The 16260-nt window shown below is 42.7% G+C and overlaps 2 protein-coding genes and 1 pseudogene across 2 annotated transcripts; 2 read left to right on the top strand and 1 right to left on the bottom strand.

Annotated features, from left to right (window-relative positions):
- The first annotated feature begins 293 nt into the window (after positions 1-293).
- On the top strand, positions 294-1280 carry LOC140845400 (olfactory receptor 7G2-like). Its single transcript, XM_073219480.1, has one exon. The coding sequence runs from the start codon at positions 297-299 to the stop codon at positions 1278-1280; it is 984 nt and encodes a 327-aa protein (XP_073075581.1). The 5' UTR covers positions 294-296.
- A 2973-nt stretch (positions 1281-4253) lies between these two features.
- LOC140845399 (olfactory receptor 7G2-like) lies at positions 4254-5018 on the top strand. The gene has a single exon (XM_073219479.1). It carries the CDS (start codon positions 4254-4256, stop codon positions 5016-5018), a length of 765 nt encoding a protein of 254 aa, XP_073075580.1.
- A 7306-nt stretch (positions 5019-12324) lies between these two features.
- Positions 12325-13257, bottom strand: LOC140845398 (olfactory receptor 7G2-like; annotated as a pseudogene).
- Between the last annotated feature and the right edge of the window lie 3003 nt (positions 13258-16260).

The following is a 16260-nucleotide window of genomic DNA, read 5'->3' as shown; positions in this document are numbered from 1 at the left end:
GTCCTTCTGTTTGCTTGGAGGTATGGGATATTTCTAAAGGAAATGCCATGTCTTATTCTTGGTGTCTCAGCGCTTGGCACAATGTGTAAAATGGAGTTGGTGATCTCTAAAAATTTGGGCCAATAAAGGGAAGACAGGCAATAGGTGGTGAGAGAAGTGGTGTGAGAGATGGTGATGGAGGGAGAAATTAGCAAAGGGACAGATTTGAACCACAAGTTCCCTGGTGGTATTGTTGCTGTTAGACCAGGAACTATTTTTTCTTTTCAGTGCCTCTTTTACATCAGATGATCAACAACATGAAGCCTACAAATCACACAGATGTCTCAGAATTCCTCCTCCTGGGACTGACAGAGGATCCAGAGCTGCAGCCCATCCTCTTCGGGCTGTTCCTGTCCATGTACCTGGTCACCATCCTGGGGAACCTGCTCATCATCCTGGCCGTCGGCTCTGATCCCCACCTCCACACCCCCATGTACTTCTTCCTGTCCCACCTGTCCTTTACTGACATCTGTATAGGCACAACCACTATCCCTAAGATGCTGGTGAACATCAAAATACACAATCAGCACATCAGTTACACAGGATGCCTTTTCCAGATGGGCTTAGTCATTGGTTTTGGTGGATTTGAAAGTTGTCTCCTTGCAGCAATGGCCTATGACCGCTACGTGGCCATCTGTCACCCCCTGATGTACACGGTCATCATGAACCCCATGCTCTGTGTTCTGCTCATTCTGCTCTCTCTGCTCGTTGGCATGGGGAATGCGCTGCTCCACAGTCTGATGGTGCTGAGGCTGTCCTTCTGCAGGGACCTGGAAGTCCCCCACTTCTTCTGTGAACTTGCTCAGGTCATCAAGCTGGCCTGCTCTGATACCCTCATCAATAATATCCTGATATATTTTATGGCTTCCCTCTTTGGGGGTGTTCCTGTATCCGGGGTCATTTTCTCTTATACTCAAATTCTCTCTTCTATTTTGAGAATGCCCTCAGTGGAGGGAAAGCGCAAAGCCTTTTCCACCTGTGGATCTCACTTGTCAGTTGTCTCCTTGTTCTATGGGACAGCTTTGGGGGTGTACATTAGTTCTGCAGTTACTGACACTTCCAGGAAGACTGCAGTAGCTTCAGTGATGTACATCGTGGTTCCTCAAATGATAAATCCGTTCATTTACAGCCTGAGGAATAGGGACATGAAGGGGGCCTTTAAGAAAATAATTAATAGGATACCTCCATCTTTAATGATGTCACCTGCTTTGGACTTGTTTTTATTGAATGAGTCAAAGTGACATGATTCTTGGCTGAGCCAGACGCCTCTTTCTTCCACCACCATGTGCCTCAAAAATGACTGGATAACATAATATTGAAATGCATTTCAATACAGGGTTGAAACATGATTATGTTTTTTTGTCTATCTCCATGATGTTTGAGAATTATTTCATTCTAAACTCAGTTTCTTTACCTCAGGGTCCATAGAAGCAATGCTAAGTCATAGGTTCCACATTTAGTATTTATTTTTTATTTTTTCTTTCTGTCGGTTACTCTCCAAATGAGTAACATTGTAAAAAGTGTGTAGCATATGGAAAGGATGAAAGCAAGGGTGCAGTCATTTCTAAAGACTAGCTTTTTTTCTGATCTGTGGTCACGATCATGCCGGTTGCATCCCAGAATTAGGCATGCAGTGGGGCAAGGCAGCTAGCCTTTCTAACCCCAATTTAGTACTCAGTGAGACTAACCATTAGTAAAACATACTCTTTCAAGGCAACCCTCTCATCCACTATGCTCATTTGTATTAACATAAAGTTGATGTAGTTAGATTACCTCAGTGGTTTGATGATTGTGAGACATTTGAGATTCATCAGTGGGAAGCAGATACAGGGGGCATTTTTGGACATAATGCCAAGAAACAGAAATCTGACTACCCTTTCTTTGGTCAACTGATATTAGACCTTTCCATAGAGTCAACAGAAGACATATGTGTCATGAGCTGAATGGTGGTCTTCAAAATGTATGGCCACATCCTAATTCTCCATACCATGATACGACATTATATCATATGATAATAGCGTCAGTGATATTTATTTAGGAAAAGTCTCTTCAGTGAGTGATCTTCAACTAGATTATGTAAAGGAATAGATAATAAATGCAATCATATGTGTCTTTATAATACAGACAGATATGGAGAAGACACAGAGAAAAGGCAGGAGCGATGTAACCATGCAGAGAAGGTGCATTGATTCAGCCAATACGTAATTGCCAGTATCATACAGTTTTCCATGGAAAACTGTCATTTTTATAACTTTGTACATCTTTTTATTGCTTTTACATATGCAAGTATAAAATGTTTTACAAAGATTTGCTTCTTTTTGGCCTTGTTAAAGTTTCAACTTAGTGAATGAATATCACTTCTTGTTTGTTATTCTCCTCACTGCAATTCTATAGCTTTGTTTCTCTTAAGATGGCTTTGGCTGTTCAGACTCTTTTACTACTGTCATCACTTGTAAGTGTCCAGGTCAGTGTCCTTAACCATTTTTCCAACCCCCTCTCCCAGCCATCCATAGAATTCATCATCTCTCAAGCTGAAATCAGTACCTATTGACAGTCCACCTAGGTCCTCTTGACACCAGACCTTGGCCATCTCATTCTCATTTCTGTGACTGAATTTCACTAACCTTGGAACCTCATGCAAGTAGAAACATCTGAATAATAATAAAGTTTGTCTAATGAGGAGCTTTGGATATTGAGCTCCCAGGGCTGAAGAGACTGTAAATAGTGGGTCTGTGACCACCTCACTCAACAGAGTGAAGTGCCTGCAAGTAGAATCAGGCACTGTGTACCCCTTTGTGACTTGGTTTACTGAATATAATGTCTTCAAAGTTCATCCATGCTGCAGTGTGTGCCAGAATTTCCTTCCTTTTAGGTTCAATAAAGTCCATTGTGTGTGTACCGTATTTTGTTTATCCATTCATCAGTTGATAGGCAGGTGGGCTGCTTCTACCGTGTGGCCATTGTGAATAATACTGCCATGAGCATGGGTCTTCCAAATGCCTCTTCAAGTCCTTGCCTCCATTTTTGGGAGAACACATCTAGAAGTGGAATTACTAGATCATATGTAAGTCTTCATTTAATATTTTGAGGAAATGCCATATTGTTTCCAACACAAGATCATCTAAAAAGGTAACATGGAAATATAAATTGATCAGTGCATGAATACAGTAAATTCATTAATGATGAAATGCGTGTTCAGCAAGAATTTAAGGTGGAAATCTCATTCACTCCACTGACAGTATGGATCACACAGCAGAGAAGTGCTTTGCCCATGACATTGTAATTTCTCATAACTCTATTAAAGATGAAGCGTCATAATTTCAACCCATGATCCCATGAAGTGAAAATGTACCCTGAACCTATTGAGTTGAAATAGGAAAGATGTTCAAAATCTCAAATCTGTCTATGTTGATGACAGTAAGAAATGTTTAAAAATTGTAGATCAGAACATGCAGTATGAAATAGAATGAATTTTAAGAGCCAGGGAACATTCAGGGAATCTTGAAAGAAAAATCTGAGTGCATTTTACCATTATTTAGGTATACTTAAAAATGTATTTTTTTACACAAAATATGTTTTCACACTTAAATTTAGGATCAGTTTCCTGATATCACTAACTGGATTAGATGCCATAGCTTCTACTGACAACATGTAGACTGGGTCCAAATAGAGAAGACTGATATTCCCACATGTGCAAGGTGTGTGCAATGGGAGCAATGGGAAGATAGAAATGGATGGTAAACAACTGGCCTTACAGCCTAAGGAAGCAGCCATCCCAATTGCCTTCCTTTTATAGTCCTGGTCTTTAAGGGTTTGCACTGTCCTGGGACCTGAATAATAATAAAGTTTGTCTAATGAGAAGCTTTGGATATTGAACTCCCAGGGATGAAGAGACTGCAAATAGTGGGTCTGTGACCACCTCACTCAACAGTGCTGCAGAGCCAGGAAGCAACAGCTGAGACACATCCCCTGCCATGGCCCTTCTTGCAGAGAAACCAGGGATTTCACCGGGTCTCTCTGCCGTTCTCAAAGTCAGCCTTCTGTTTCCATGATGCAGTTTCCAGGAAACATATCAAGCATCCTGCCGTAATGATGCTAGCAGGTAACATAATGTCCACTAGACAGTGCTCGACATGAGGTCAGCATTTAGGAGACATGCATCTCCACAAGCTGCTTGAAGTGCCGTCAGCTGTGACCCCCACCTCCACACTCCCATGTACTTCTCCCTCTGCAACCTGTCCCTGGCTGACATCTCTTTAAGCACAATCACAATCTCCAAGATGCTATTGAACATTCAGACACAGAATCAGCACATCAGTTATACAGGCTGCATTGCCCAGATCGGCTTTGTCCTTGTTTTTATTGGTTTTGAAAGCTGTCTCCTTGCAGCAATGGCCTACAACAGCTATGTGGCCATCTGTCAAACACTGCTGTACACAGTCGTCATGACCCCCCGGCTCTGTGCCCTGCTGTTTCTGCTCAGTCTGCTCCTTAATGTCGTGAATATCCTGCTCCACAGTCTGATGGTGCTGCCTCTCTCCTTCTGCACAAACAGGAAAATCCCCCACTTCTTCTGTGAACTTGCTCAGGTCATCAAGCTGGCCTGCTCTGATACCCTCATCAATAACTTCCTGATATTTTCTGTGTTTAGCCTACTTGGGGGTCTTCCTCTCTCTGGGATCACTTTCTCTTATGCTAAAATTGTCTCCTCTGTTTTGCGAGTGCCATCAGCAGGGGGAAGGTATAAAGCCTTTTCCACCTGTGGGTCTCACCTCTCAGTGGTACTCTTGTTCTATGGGACAGGATTAGGGGTGTACATTAGTTCTGCAGTTGCTGACTCTTCCAGGAAGGCTGTAGTGGCTTCAGTGATGTATGCGGTGGTCCCACAAATGATGAATTCCTTCATCTACAACCTGAGGAACAGGGACATGAAGTTGGCCTTTAGGAAACTCATCAGGAGGATAGCTCTCCCTTATTGATTTTGTCATCCTATTTGCATCAGGTCTAGAATGAGTCCAAGAGGAAGGCCTTCTGGTGTTTCAGAGTGCCTAACTTTTCAATGACTAAGGTTCTGTAAAATGACTTGAAAACATGATGGCGAGGGTCCTGTCTACTCAGGCTTGAAATCTGATTTTGGTCTTTCTCTAACTCTGGAATCGTTGACAAATAATTTCAGCTGTACAAACGCAGTTTTCTGGGTCATGTACCATAAAGAGATCCTGGGCCCTGGGATCCTGCCACAGTGGTTTGGGGGGAACATTCTCAAAATAAACTGGGAGGTGGTGGTTGGAGAAGATGAGTATGTAAGCAAGGCCATGGTCCTAGGTGGGCACAAGCTTCTGCCTTACCCAGTGGTTAGGACTGTGTGGATTTTCTCCCAGATTTAGACCTACTGAGAGGAAAGGGAGCAGGACTTTCTTACCTCAACCAGGTCATTGTTGAGTTTTATTCTATTAAACTATTTCCCAGAATGATATCAGAACCCACTGAGAAAGGGAGCAGCTCCTGCCCAGTTAGAGCAGGGTAAGGGCCTCAGGAAAGGACAGAAACAGGATGCTTACTGAGAGCCTCAGGAATGTGCAAAAACTTGATGCTTGTGGTGAGAACATCCTTTTTTTGTCATTTTGTTGGCAGTTACAGTCATGTGAGCTTGGTAGGAGCTTGCCAAATTTGGAAATAAGACAACTTTCAATGAGATTGGTCAAAACAATGGACAGTAATCCAGTGGGAACTATAGAAATTAGACAACTCCGCTAATTCTGGGATATAGAGCCCTAGACAAAGACCAGACACAGGCCCTCTTGTCCACTCCCAGTGTGTGCTGGGAGTTCTGTATTTAGCTTTCTCTGAATAAAAAGCGTTTTTCTCCTGCTTGCCTACCTTGAGCATTTGCAAAGTTCATTCTTCAACTCCATGAAGAAAGCCAGTATCACCAACTATACTGAGTTTCATCATGTGTAGTATTGGTATGGTTAGGTCACCTAACTCATTAGAGTAGATTTTGAGATAAATGAACTCCAGCTGAAGAAGTCTTCAGGTATTTTTTTTTAAAGGAGCTAAAGAGGTATAATTCTCTATGGACATGCTGTCATATTATTGGAAGTAAAAAAAATTTATCATTTTACAGGAAAGTTGATTAATAATGGCATTTTCTCCACCCTTTTCTTCTTATGAGCATGTTGACAGTTGAGGACCCGTATTCTTCCATGTGCATTTGTCAATCAGCTGGGGAGATTCTTCTGAATAACCTGGAAGGCCACTGCACCTGTAGATGTGGGGGCTTCATAAGATCTATAAGGAAGATGTGTTTGGGTGGCCAGGTGACTTGAAAAGCACATGAGCCAAGCCATACGGACGAAGAAGATGGCATTCATTTGCCCTCTCAGGGTAAGAGAATCAGAAAAAGCCAAGTTCTTCATCTCTGGGCTTTTCTCCTCAAGGATTTGTGCTGCCCTGTGATCACATGAGAGTAAAAATATTTGAATAGTGAGGAGCTTTGGATATTGAAATCCCAAGGGACACAGACACTGCCAATAGTCTTCCTGTGACCACCTAGTCAACAGACATGCCCAGATCATATAGAGCACACCTGAGCCTGGTCCCATTGACAATTATTTCTGTTTAAAAACCCAGGAACTTCACTGTCTTTCTGGGCTCTCTGCATATAGAGCTTTCCATTTTTATAATTCACATACAGGAAAGAACTAAATACCATCCCTTACTGTGGGTACCCAGTAATCTGACATCCCCTACTTCACATTTTGCAACAGGGATAGGTCATTGTTCACTGGTCCCTCCGGAGGGAATTGTTAGGTGAACACATGCAGATGATAAGCAGAATAGGTCACCTGCAAGGGGCCTACATAGTGGCCCACCATCTTCTCCTAGACCTCTTTGCTTTTCCCTTTGCAATAATTCTCAAGTATCTCTCATTTGAATAATGACCTACTGTGATCCTTAAGCCTCTGGACTTTTTCCATCCTCAAGAGCAATCTACTCTTGCTCAATTTTGAAGATTATTCTAGAATTATCTAACATTTTCTTTCATTTCTTTAGCAAGGGGCAGAGGTGTGTGGCCACCCTCTCCTTGCCCTCCCACTCCTGGTTCAGGGCACCCCCTGGTAGAAGAGATCTCTGGTTTTGACATGGTTTCCTGATTATGAGTATTCTGAGAGGGAGGAATTACAGAATGAAGCAGATATGAGACTACACCCTACTCCACCTGTTTCTCTTTAGGAGTCTATAAAATATTTGAAAAGGCAAAACAGCATAGAATAAGAAGCAAATAATCATGCATCCTACTTCCTGAATTACTAAGACTTGACATTTTGCCATAAAAATTATTTTCCTAGTATCATAAAACAACATGAATAAATATAGTATACATGGTCTGTTCCTCTCAGTTCCCAGAGGCAACCACTGTGTCGAATTTAAATGTTCTCCTTGCATTATTTATAATTGTTTATATATTATGTGTGGGCTTGAATGTGTGTGTAAGGGCAATAATGAAAATACCTCTCAGTTGGAGAAGGAGAACAAATTGTGATGCATCAGGATGCTGAAATAAGGGAAGGTCGTTAACATGAGTGAAACAGAGAAAAATGTGCCAGGACATTAAATGTATTGTTTTTAAAAACAGAAATGCAAAAATGCCATGTAAAATATGTAAACTTTAAAATGCAAAAAAATATATGTTTTATGGACGCTGATTGAACTTATGAAAAACAGGAATAATACATCCAAGTTCAGGAAGTGGTTCCCATGGGGAAAGGATTTTAGGATATGGAAAAATAGATATGTGTTATTTTATTTCTTTAGAAACACCAGCAACAGATATGGCAAGATATTTAATTTAATGGTCCTTAGTGGTGAATACCAAGAACTTTTTTCTCTGTACTTTTCGTATGCTTGAAATATTTTCTATTCAGTGACTAAAGCTTTCATATTTGTGTCATTTTAAAACTTATTTTAAGTGAACCGTGATTTAGAGGTAATGTTAGGAAATTACTTGCTTTTTGAAACTTTATTTGTTTCAATCCATTTACTTCTCATTTATTCCTTTTAATTGCTGTACATTTTATCATATGACCATAAGAAATGAGCATTAATAATTGCTGTTCATTCAGATTAACTCATGGAATCTCCTAACTTTGCACCTTTCTGGAGCCATAAAATTGGGAGTTCTTAATAGTTACCAAAGCGAAAGGAACTAGGGAAGATGGGTGGGAAGGGAGGGATAAGGGTGGGGAAAAAGAATGGAGGTATTACGATTAGCATGTATAATTAGTATGTGGGGGGTCACGGGGAGGGCTGTGCAACACAGTGAAGACAAGTAGTGATTCTACAGCATCTTACTATGCTGATGGACAGTGACTGTAATGAGGTGTGGTGGGGGGACTTGGTGAAGTGGGAAGCCTAGTAAACATAATGTTCTTTATGTAATTGTAGATTAATGACAACAACAACAACAACAAAAATTGGGAGTCCTTAGTTTTGGGATGGTCTTTAAAGCCATGAATCTGGATGCTTTGCAAGTATGTAAAGGTAATCAGAACAGAGCAAAGATCTGGGGAAGGAGCATGGACATCCTCCAGTGCTTGGGGTTTGAGAAGGTGATGAAAATGGGTGGTGGGAAAACAGGAAATACTAGTCAGTGAAATAGGAGGGAAACCACACAGGGTGCAGCACTGTCACCCAAAACAGTTTAGAAATAAGCAATAAACTGAGTCGGTCCTGTAGACAAGACAATTATAAGAAGAACGCATAATTACAATCAGAACATAACAAGGTACAGTGTGGGTTCTATGGAATGTTCAAGACTGAATCTAGGTTGGAATGGCCTCAGAAGAAATGGGAGGATACTGGGGAGTGTGAATCCAGCGGTCTGTTCTGACGAGGTTTTTTGTAAGAGGAAAGGAGAAAGGAGGCACTAGCGAGGGTAGGATGAGGTGTCATGAGAAGGTGTTTTTTTAAGAGATTAATTGCTTTCTATTAGTTCTTCATAGAAATGTGTTCAGTTGTATGTGCCCTTGATCATGAGCTATACATACTCTTGTGCTTAGAACTCACAGACTCTGTCTACTCTAGGACATAGTTCTGCTCATTCTCCCCTCTCTCTCCTGTGTCACTGATTCCCCCCACCACCATTGATTAGATCATTTCCAATAGGTTATAGCATCTACAGGGTGTCTTCTGAACAGTGTGGAAAGAAAACCCTATCAAAAGCTTGAGGCAGGGCAGCCACAACGCTAATGAACAGGGAGGGTAGAATCAGCAGGCTACAGGGAGGGCTGGGGGGACTAATGGTGATGATGATGACGTACGTGGTAGATAACAAAAGGCCACATACCGGTCATACATAAACCACTGGCTCACGAAGAAAGTTTTCCAAGACCACAAAATCTGGTAAAAAGCAGAGCTCCGTGAGGCAGTCTGTGAACTGCTGGGCTTGCTTGGTCTCTGGATGTGCCCCAGCATCCTGTGGGCTGGAGTGGAGGTGAAACAGATGTCAGCTTCCCAAGTACAGTGACCAAATTACATGGTCAGAAGGAACCCAGCAAGAATGGGAGAAGTTCAGAAACCCCTGAATGAGCCAGAAAGAGGGATTAAGCTAACCTGTTTGGTTTTATCAGTCCATGTTGTTGATGAGGCAAATGGAAAAAATATATAGGTGATAGACTCAATAATTGATGTAAAAATTCCCTTAATTTAGAAAACCCTCACATTTTAATCTGAAATGAATACTGTGAAATGCGCTCTTTGGCATCTGCCTCTCTCAGCATCACTCCCTATCTCTTTTATTTGTATAGTCCTGTGTGCTAGTCTACAATCATCCCGCTTTTATTTAGAGAATATTTACTCTTTGCCCACATCATACCAACTTGTTCAAATTAAGAAAAAAAACAACAGGTGGCTTTTGTCTTGAGTAACATCTCAAGTCTTCTTAACTACCTGGAATACCAAAGCCAAAACATAGCAAATCCACACTTTAGCGCAGTTGGTCTCCACTGTGCCTTGCATCAGCATCCGTTAGCAGACCTGATAAATCCGATAGCTGGGCTCCATGTTCAGAGGAGCAGATCTAGGAGTTTGGGCATGAGCTGAAAAAGTGTCCTTTCTAACAATTTCCATGTGCTCGTGCTGCTCTGGAGACCCCACACCGACGGGAGGAATGGATGACCAAGTCAGTACAGGTGGGAATAGACCCAGGGCGTCTCCCGGGCGGACGGGGAGCGTCACCAGTGCTCTGCAGGCTGGGCTGCGTGGCAGTTTAGGATCATGAGTCAAGTGATCCTCTGCATCATCAATGGACTTCCAAATCCTGTCCTTTCAATTCCCCATTAAATGTCAGTATTCCTTGATTTGGCTTCATATCTGCAGGTATAATTTTCTAATTAATAATATTAGAAACATGCATAATTATAAATGGAATAATTACGGTAAACTGCTTCTACCACCACCACTTCTAATACTTAATGTAGCTCTATTAGCAGGCATAGTTCTCAGACCACTGCTGATATTAATTAATTTTATTCTTCAACCGACCTATGAAATCAGCATGTTCATCAACCCCCATTTTACTGTTGACTTCAATTCACGTAAAGGTAAAGACAGAGTGAGTGAGGTTATGGGCACATGGGCACATTGAGACCTGGCATCTGACATGTGATTTGGCAGTGAAGGGATCTGAATCACACAGCCAGACTTTCAAGCTGAGCATCTATCACTACATGATATAACCTGGAAGTAGTGCAGAATAAGGAATCTAGAAAGGTAAATCAGAGTCCATCACCTGCCTCTTGATAACTTCCACTTGAATAAACCCACAAATGCTTCCCCTGCTCTCCAGGATTTTCAATTTCCAAACCACGCAGGTAGGTGGTAGTCAGGGACAACCTCAAAACAGGGCCCACACTCAGAACCAGAGATGATGTTTAAATATCATGGTGTTATGGCTGTGATTTTGATGAAACACTCATTTCTCTCAATGACTCATAGATCAAAACACTTTTATTCCAAGGTGATTTGTAATGTATCTTTTTCTTCCCCCAAACAGAGGAGTGGACTGGATAAAAGATGAAATGCTCACAGTCATTTGACAAATAGAAAAAGTAAAGCAGTGATTGGTTAGTGTATCCTAAGCTGAACCGTAGCCTGCTAAAGACAGTCTCTCACACACAAGTATCCACGTTGTTCTTGTACCTGCTCTGGTATTAAGACAGGAAGATTTCAAAGAGACAAAGAGGACAAGTTGGGTCCCTGCAGATAATGCAGAATAAGATCATCCTCTGAAAGACACTAATTCCACCTAAGTAACTTTCATCCCTTTAACATTTATTGCTGACAAGTCAGAGAAAATAGGATGTGGACATTGCATTTTAACTGCCACTACACATCCCATCACAGAGATATCTTCTGGTTAACTTCATGGAAAATTCGGACATCATCAGGCTCAAGGGAGGACAGTTTTCCCTCTGCGGGTATCATGTCTTGATACAACATCTCCATGTGGAACCACAACCTGATAACCCTGAGGAGAACCAGTCCTAGAACCAAAATAGATGCAAGAGGTCTGAATGTATCCCTGCTCCGCTTGTCCTGTACATTCCCTTCTACTGAATCCTTGCAATGACAGATAACTCTATTGTTTGGGGATACTGAAGTCAGATACCCTTGCTCTTAGAAATTAAGGCATTCTCACCGATGAAGCTCATGTATCTCACAACCTTCTCAAACTAGTGGGACAACCTATTCAGCGACTTCATAAAATGAGACTCAGTGTGGTGCATGCTCATGTTCCTCAGAGGGATACCAGTGATCAGGCTGCTAACTCAACAGGTCAGCTCCCTTCCTCTGCTACAGACCAGACTCCGGGGTGCAGCTGACATGGCCCCACCCAGAGTTCAGGTGGATGCTAGACTCTAGATATGACCACAGCCTCACTTCGATCTTTTCTTAGTCCGTCGACCTTCTGCAATGTTCCTACTTCTCAGAATGATCCACAAAATTAAATCAAGCCCTAAAATAGGGACCCTTACCTCAGCCTCTGCTTCAATGGAAACTGAACAAAGAAACTGAGTTTAGAGAATTGAAAACATGTGTCAAATATCATATTGATAGATAAAAGGCAGACTCAGGTTCCATCTCCAGGTGATAATTCATTTGCTATTATGTTATCTAGGCTTTTAAGAAAAATTTGGAGATGGAAGAAGCAAACACTGTGGATCTCCCAGTATTATGACATTGCCTCGTTCTAGAATCCCAAGTCTAGGGGAGATGGCAGAATCACAGGGAAGGTACCTCACCGATGAGTTTCCTCAGTGCCCCCTTCATGTCCCTGTTCCTCAGGCTGTAGATGAAGGGGTTCATCATTTGTGGGACCACAGTGTACATTACTGAAGCCTCTGGAGCCTTTCTGGAAGAGTTGGTAACTGCAGAAAAAATGTACACCCCAAAACCTGTCCCACAGAACAAGGAGACAACTGACAAGTGGGATCCACAGGTGGAAAAGGCTTTACGCTTTCCCTCCACTGAAGGTATTTTCAAAACAGAGGAGACAATTTGAATATAAGAGAAATTTATCCCATAGACATGAACACCCCCAAAGGGGCCAGCCACAAAATATAAAAGGATATTATTGATGAAGGTATCATAACAGGCCAAGTTGATGACTTGAGCAAGTTCACAGAGGAAGTGGGGATTTCCCTGTTTGTGCAGAAGGACAGATGCAGCGCCATCAGACCGTGGAGCAGGGCATCCCCAACGCTAAGGAGCAGGGAGAGCAGAATCAGCAGGGCACAGAGCCGGGGGGTCATGATGACCGTGTACCTCAAGGGGTGACAGATGGCCACATAGCGGTCATAGGCCATTGCTGCAAGGAGGCAATTTCAAAACTAACAAAGACTACAACAAAGCCAGCCTGATGAGACAGCCTGTGTACGGGATGTGCTGGCTCTGCGCTTGGATGTTCACCAGCATCTTTGGGATCGTGGTTGTGTTTAAACAGATGTCATTAAAGGACAGGTGGGAGAGGAGGAAGTGCATGGGGGTGTGGAGGTGGGGATCAGAGCAGATGGCCAGGATGATGAGCAGGTTCCCCAGGACGCTGACCAGGTACATGGACAGGAACAGGCTGTAGATGAAGGGCTGCAGTTCTGGCTCCTCTGTCAGTCCCAGAAGAAGGAAATCGGGAGCTCCTGTGTGATTTTTGGGTTCCATGGTATTTTTGAATCTGATGGAAAATAAGGGGTAAAGTAAAAGAAATGAACAGTCCCCAGCTAAGCAGGAGCATCAGTTGGGAACTTTGTGGAAATGAGCAGAGGTGGTAGCACTCCAGGCTTACTGTGGATACATCCTGGGGAAGGACCAGGCATTTATATCTTAACAATCCCTCCAGAGGCTTTGAAATATGCTAGAGTTTGGGTCCAGTGCTTAAAATAAAGCACTAAAACTGTATATATTGTGAGCCCTAGTGAATTCACATCTGTCCCTCTTCTAATTTCTCCCTCCATCACCAACTTCTACACCTTGTCCTCCATCCACTCCCTTTATTGTCCCTTATTTTTACTGATCACCAGCTCTGGGGCACACCTTGTACCAAAGTGCCGAGACTGAAAGAATAACATGTGGGTTTCCTTCAAAAATATTTCCTGCCTCCAAGAAACAGGAAGAGGAGAATTAAGCTATCCAACATATCTTGAAGGGTATGGTACCCAAACTTTGGCATGCCTCAGAATCACCTGAAAGCCTTGCTAAATTCCACATGTGTCAGGCCATATTGCCACTGCACTCATCCATGGGGAAATGTGGGCAAGGAGAGGTCACATTCTGGACATGACGTACATAGTGCATGGCAAATTAATTTTAATTAGCAGGGTCAACATTATACTGACATATCACAATTCATTTCTCCATTCCCTACTTCGTGGGTATTATGGTTGGGGCCTTCTACACTGTGTTAGTGTGTGAAGACATATACAACATAAAGCCATGCATGGAGGGTTACTTCACCAGCAAGATGATGTTGTCTCTGGGAAGCAGAACAAGAATTGACAGGGAGACAGGAGACATGCCTGCTCTGAGCATTTTGTTTTGTTACTTCACTTACTGAAGATGATACAGCAGAATGTCAACATCGGTTAATCCTGGAATGAGTTGGAAGGAGGTTCTGTTTTTTATTTATTGTACTACCTCTGCTGCAGCTATATAATATACATGGTAATTTTATAAAGACAAGCAGGTGTACAAGGAAGGCAGCCAGCTGAGTCTCTGCATCTCCACTTTCTCCCCAGCGTCCTTTAGCCCAGCTATGGGGATAATGCAGACACACTTCTGTGCAGGGGTGCATCAAGAACCAGGAAACAAATGGAGAAGCTGTTCACACACCCTCCATATGAAACACAAAAATTCAAGCAAATGTCAGAAATATGTACATCAGTGTGTTTGAGAAAGGTACGATTTCTGCTGTGGAGGAAAATAAGTTCTGCCATGTTTTAGAGAATGTAGGAGACAGGCTGAGTATTGGTCCAAATGTTCATCATAACTTGTCCCTGAGGAAACAGTTAGCCTGTGGACCACAGGATGCCTGGCTCAGATCATTTCATACCTGTCCCCTCCTCACTGCTTCCCATAGATGTAGTTGCTTTAAAACACCTGTCCTCTTCACAAAAGCATTTGTGTTCCCTGGCTGGTGTCAGTGTGGAACAAAGCTTGAAAAGTGGCCTGGATACTGAAGACAGAAGGTCTGTCCTCAGGAAGGGCAGAGACACCAAGTGAGGCAGGAGGCTCCGGTCAGGAAAGGGCAGCCCAGCACGGAGCACAGGTGTGCGCCTCCTGACTAGGTCAGCGCTGCTCCGGGAGGTTGTCACAGGCTGACTCCTCACAGTCTCTATGTCCCTGGGGGGCCAATATCCAAAGCTCATCATTAGACAAATATTTTTAGTGTCATTCTGATCCGCTAGGTTGTGCAAATCCTTGAGGATTAAGACGATGCGGGAGTAGATTTCCTGATGCCTGATTCCTGCCCTGGGAATCCAACGTACACCATCCATCCTCTGCACTGCTCTGGGTCACCTCCACTTCACACACCTTGCACACAATGAAACATACTTGTTTGCTAATAAATTCCACTCCTCTTTTTAAAGTTGCAAACAAAAGCATCTCTAGCTAATTACTATATTAGGAAGTCTGGTTCCAATTTTATGTGAGAAAACATACTGTTTATTTGTTGAAAATGTTTATAAACATAGGTAAACTTCAGTAGAATTCAAACAATTATTGGTGTATTATTTTTAGAGTTATGCATGCATCTTATGCCTTAATTTTGTTGTCTATATTTTATGGAGCACAGTCTGATCTATTATTTCAGATCATTTGTGAATATGATCAGTAGAAATATTGTCTTTTTAGACTTTCATAACCGTTTTTCCATATTTCCACACAATCAAATACAATGTACGTTTTTCTTCATGTTATGGGACATCGGGTTGCATTATGGCCCTCCATTTTCAATTGTGTTTGGATAAAACATAATGTCACCAAAAGGGAGTAGTGTGTACTTTTGTCCTTTTTCGAATGATATTTCATCCATAATTTAATACATGTGGGTGATACTCCATGTTAATATTTATAAAACACATTTTTCTGATATTGAGATTCAAGGTGGTGGCATCAGAGGTGAGACAGAGAACTCCTCCCAAAACCACAGATAGTGTGAAAATATAGTTAATACAACTAACCCTAAAACAGCAACAGGAAAGAAGGCTGCACCAGACTGCACACAGACCTCATGAACAGAACAGACCTCACAAAACAGGGCAACATATGAAAGTCTTGATCCAGCAGGACCCGACCCCTTCCGCCACCCCAGCTCACGGGTGGGAGGAAGAGAAATGTAGTGGGGAGGGGGTGGAAGCCTGGGACTTCTGAATGCACAGCCATGGAGATCTGCTTTACAAGCAGAAACCTACACTGTATGGTGCTCTGGAGGATGGGAAGCTGGGACAGGCAGAGTGCTTAAGAGACTGAGATTCCTGCCATTTGTGGAGGATGGGATCCACACCCAGCCACTCTGGGACAAGGAAAGGTGGGCAGACTGACAGGCTCCCTAGCAGCAAGGGGGCTGCTGAAGGGGTGGGGTTTGCATGGAGCTTGCTGCACGGGAGAAGGGACAGGAGAACAAGTTTGTCTGGGTGTGCTCTGCCCAACTGGTTGGGAACTTTG

This window comes from Manis javanica, chromosome 13 (assembly GCF_040802235.1).
Source record: "Manis javanica isolate MJ-LG chromosome 13, MJ_LKY, whole genome shotgun sequence".
Lineage (NCBI taxonomy): Eukaryota > Metazoa > Chordata > Mammalia > Pholidota > Manidae > Manis > Manis javanica.
Note: the sequence above shows the minus strand (reverse complement) of the source record. Positions and strands in the feature narration are given on the sequence as shown.

Excerpts from the sequence above, each read along its gene's own strand:
- LOC140845399 (XM_073219479.1), top strand. The coding sequence starts at position 4,254 with ATGTACTTCTCCCTCTGCAACCTGTCCCTGGCTGACATCTCTTTAAGC.
- LOC140845400 (XM_073219480.1), top strand. The coding sequence starts at position 297 with ATGAAGCCTACAAATCACACAGATGTCTCAGAATTCCTCCTCCTGGGA.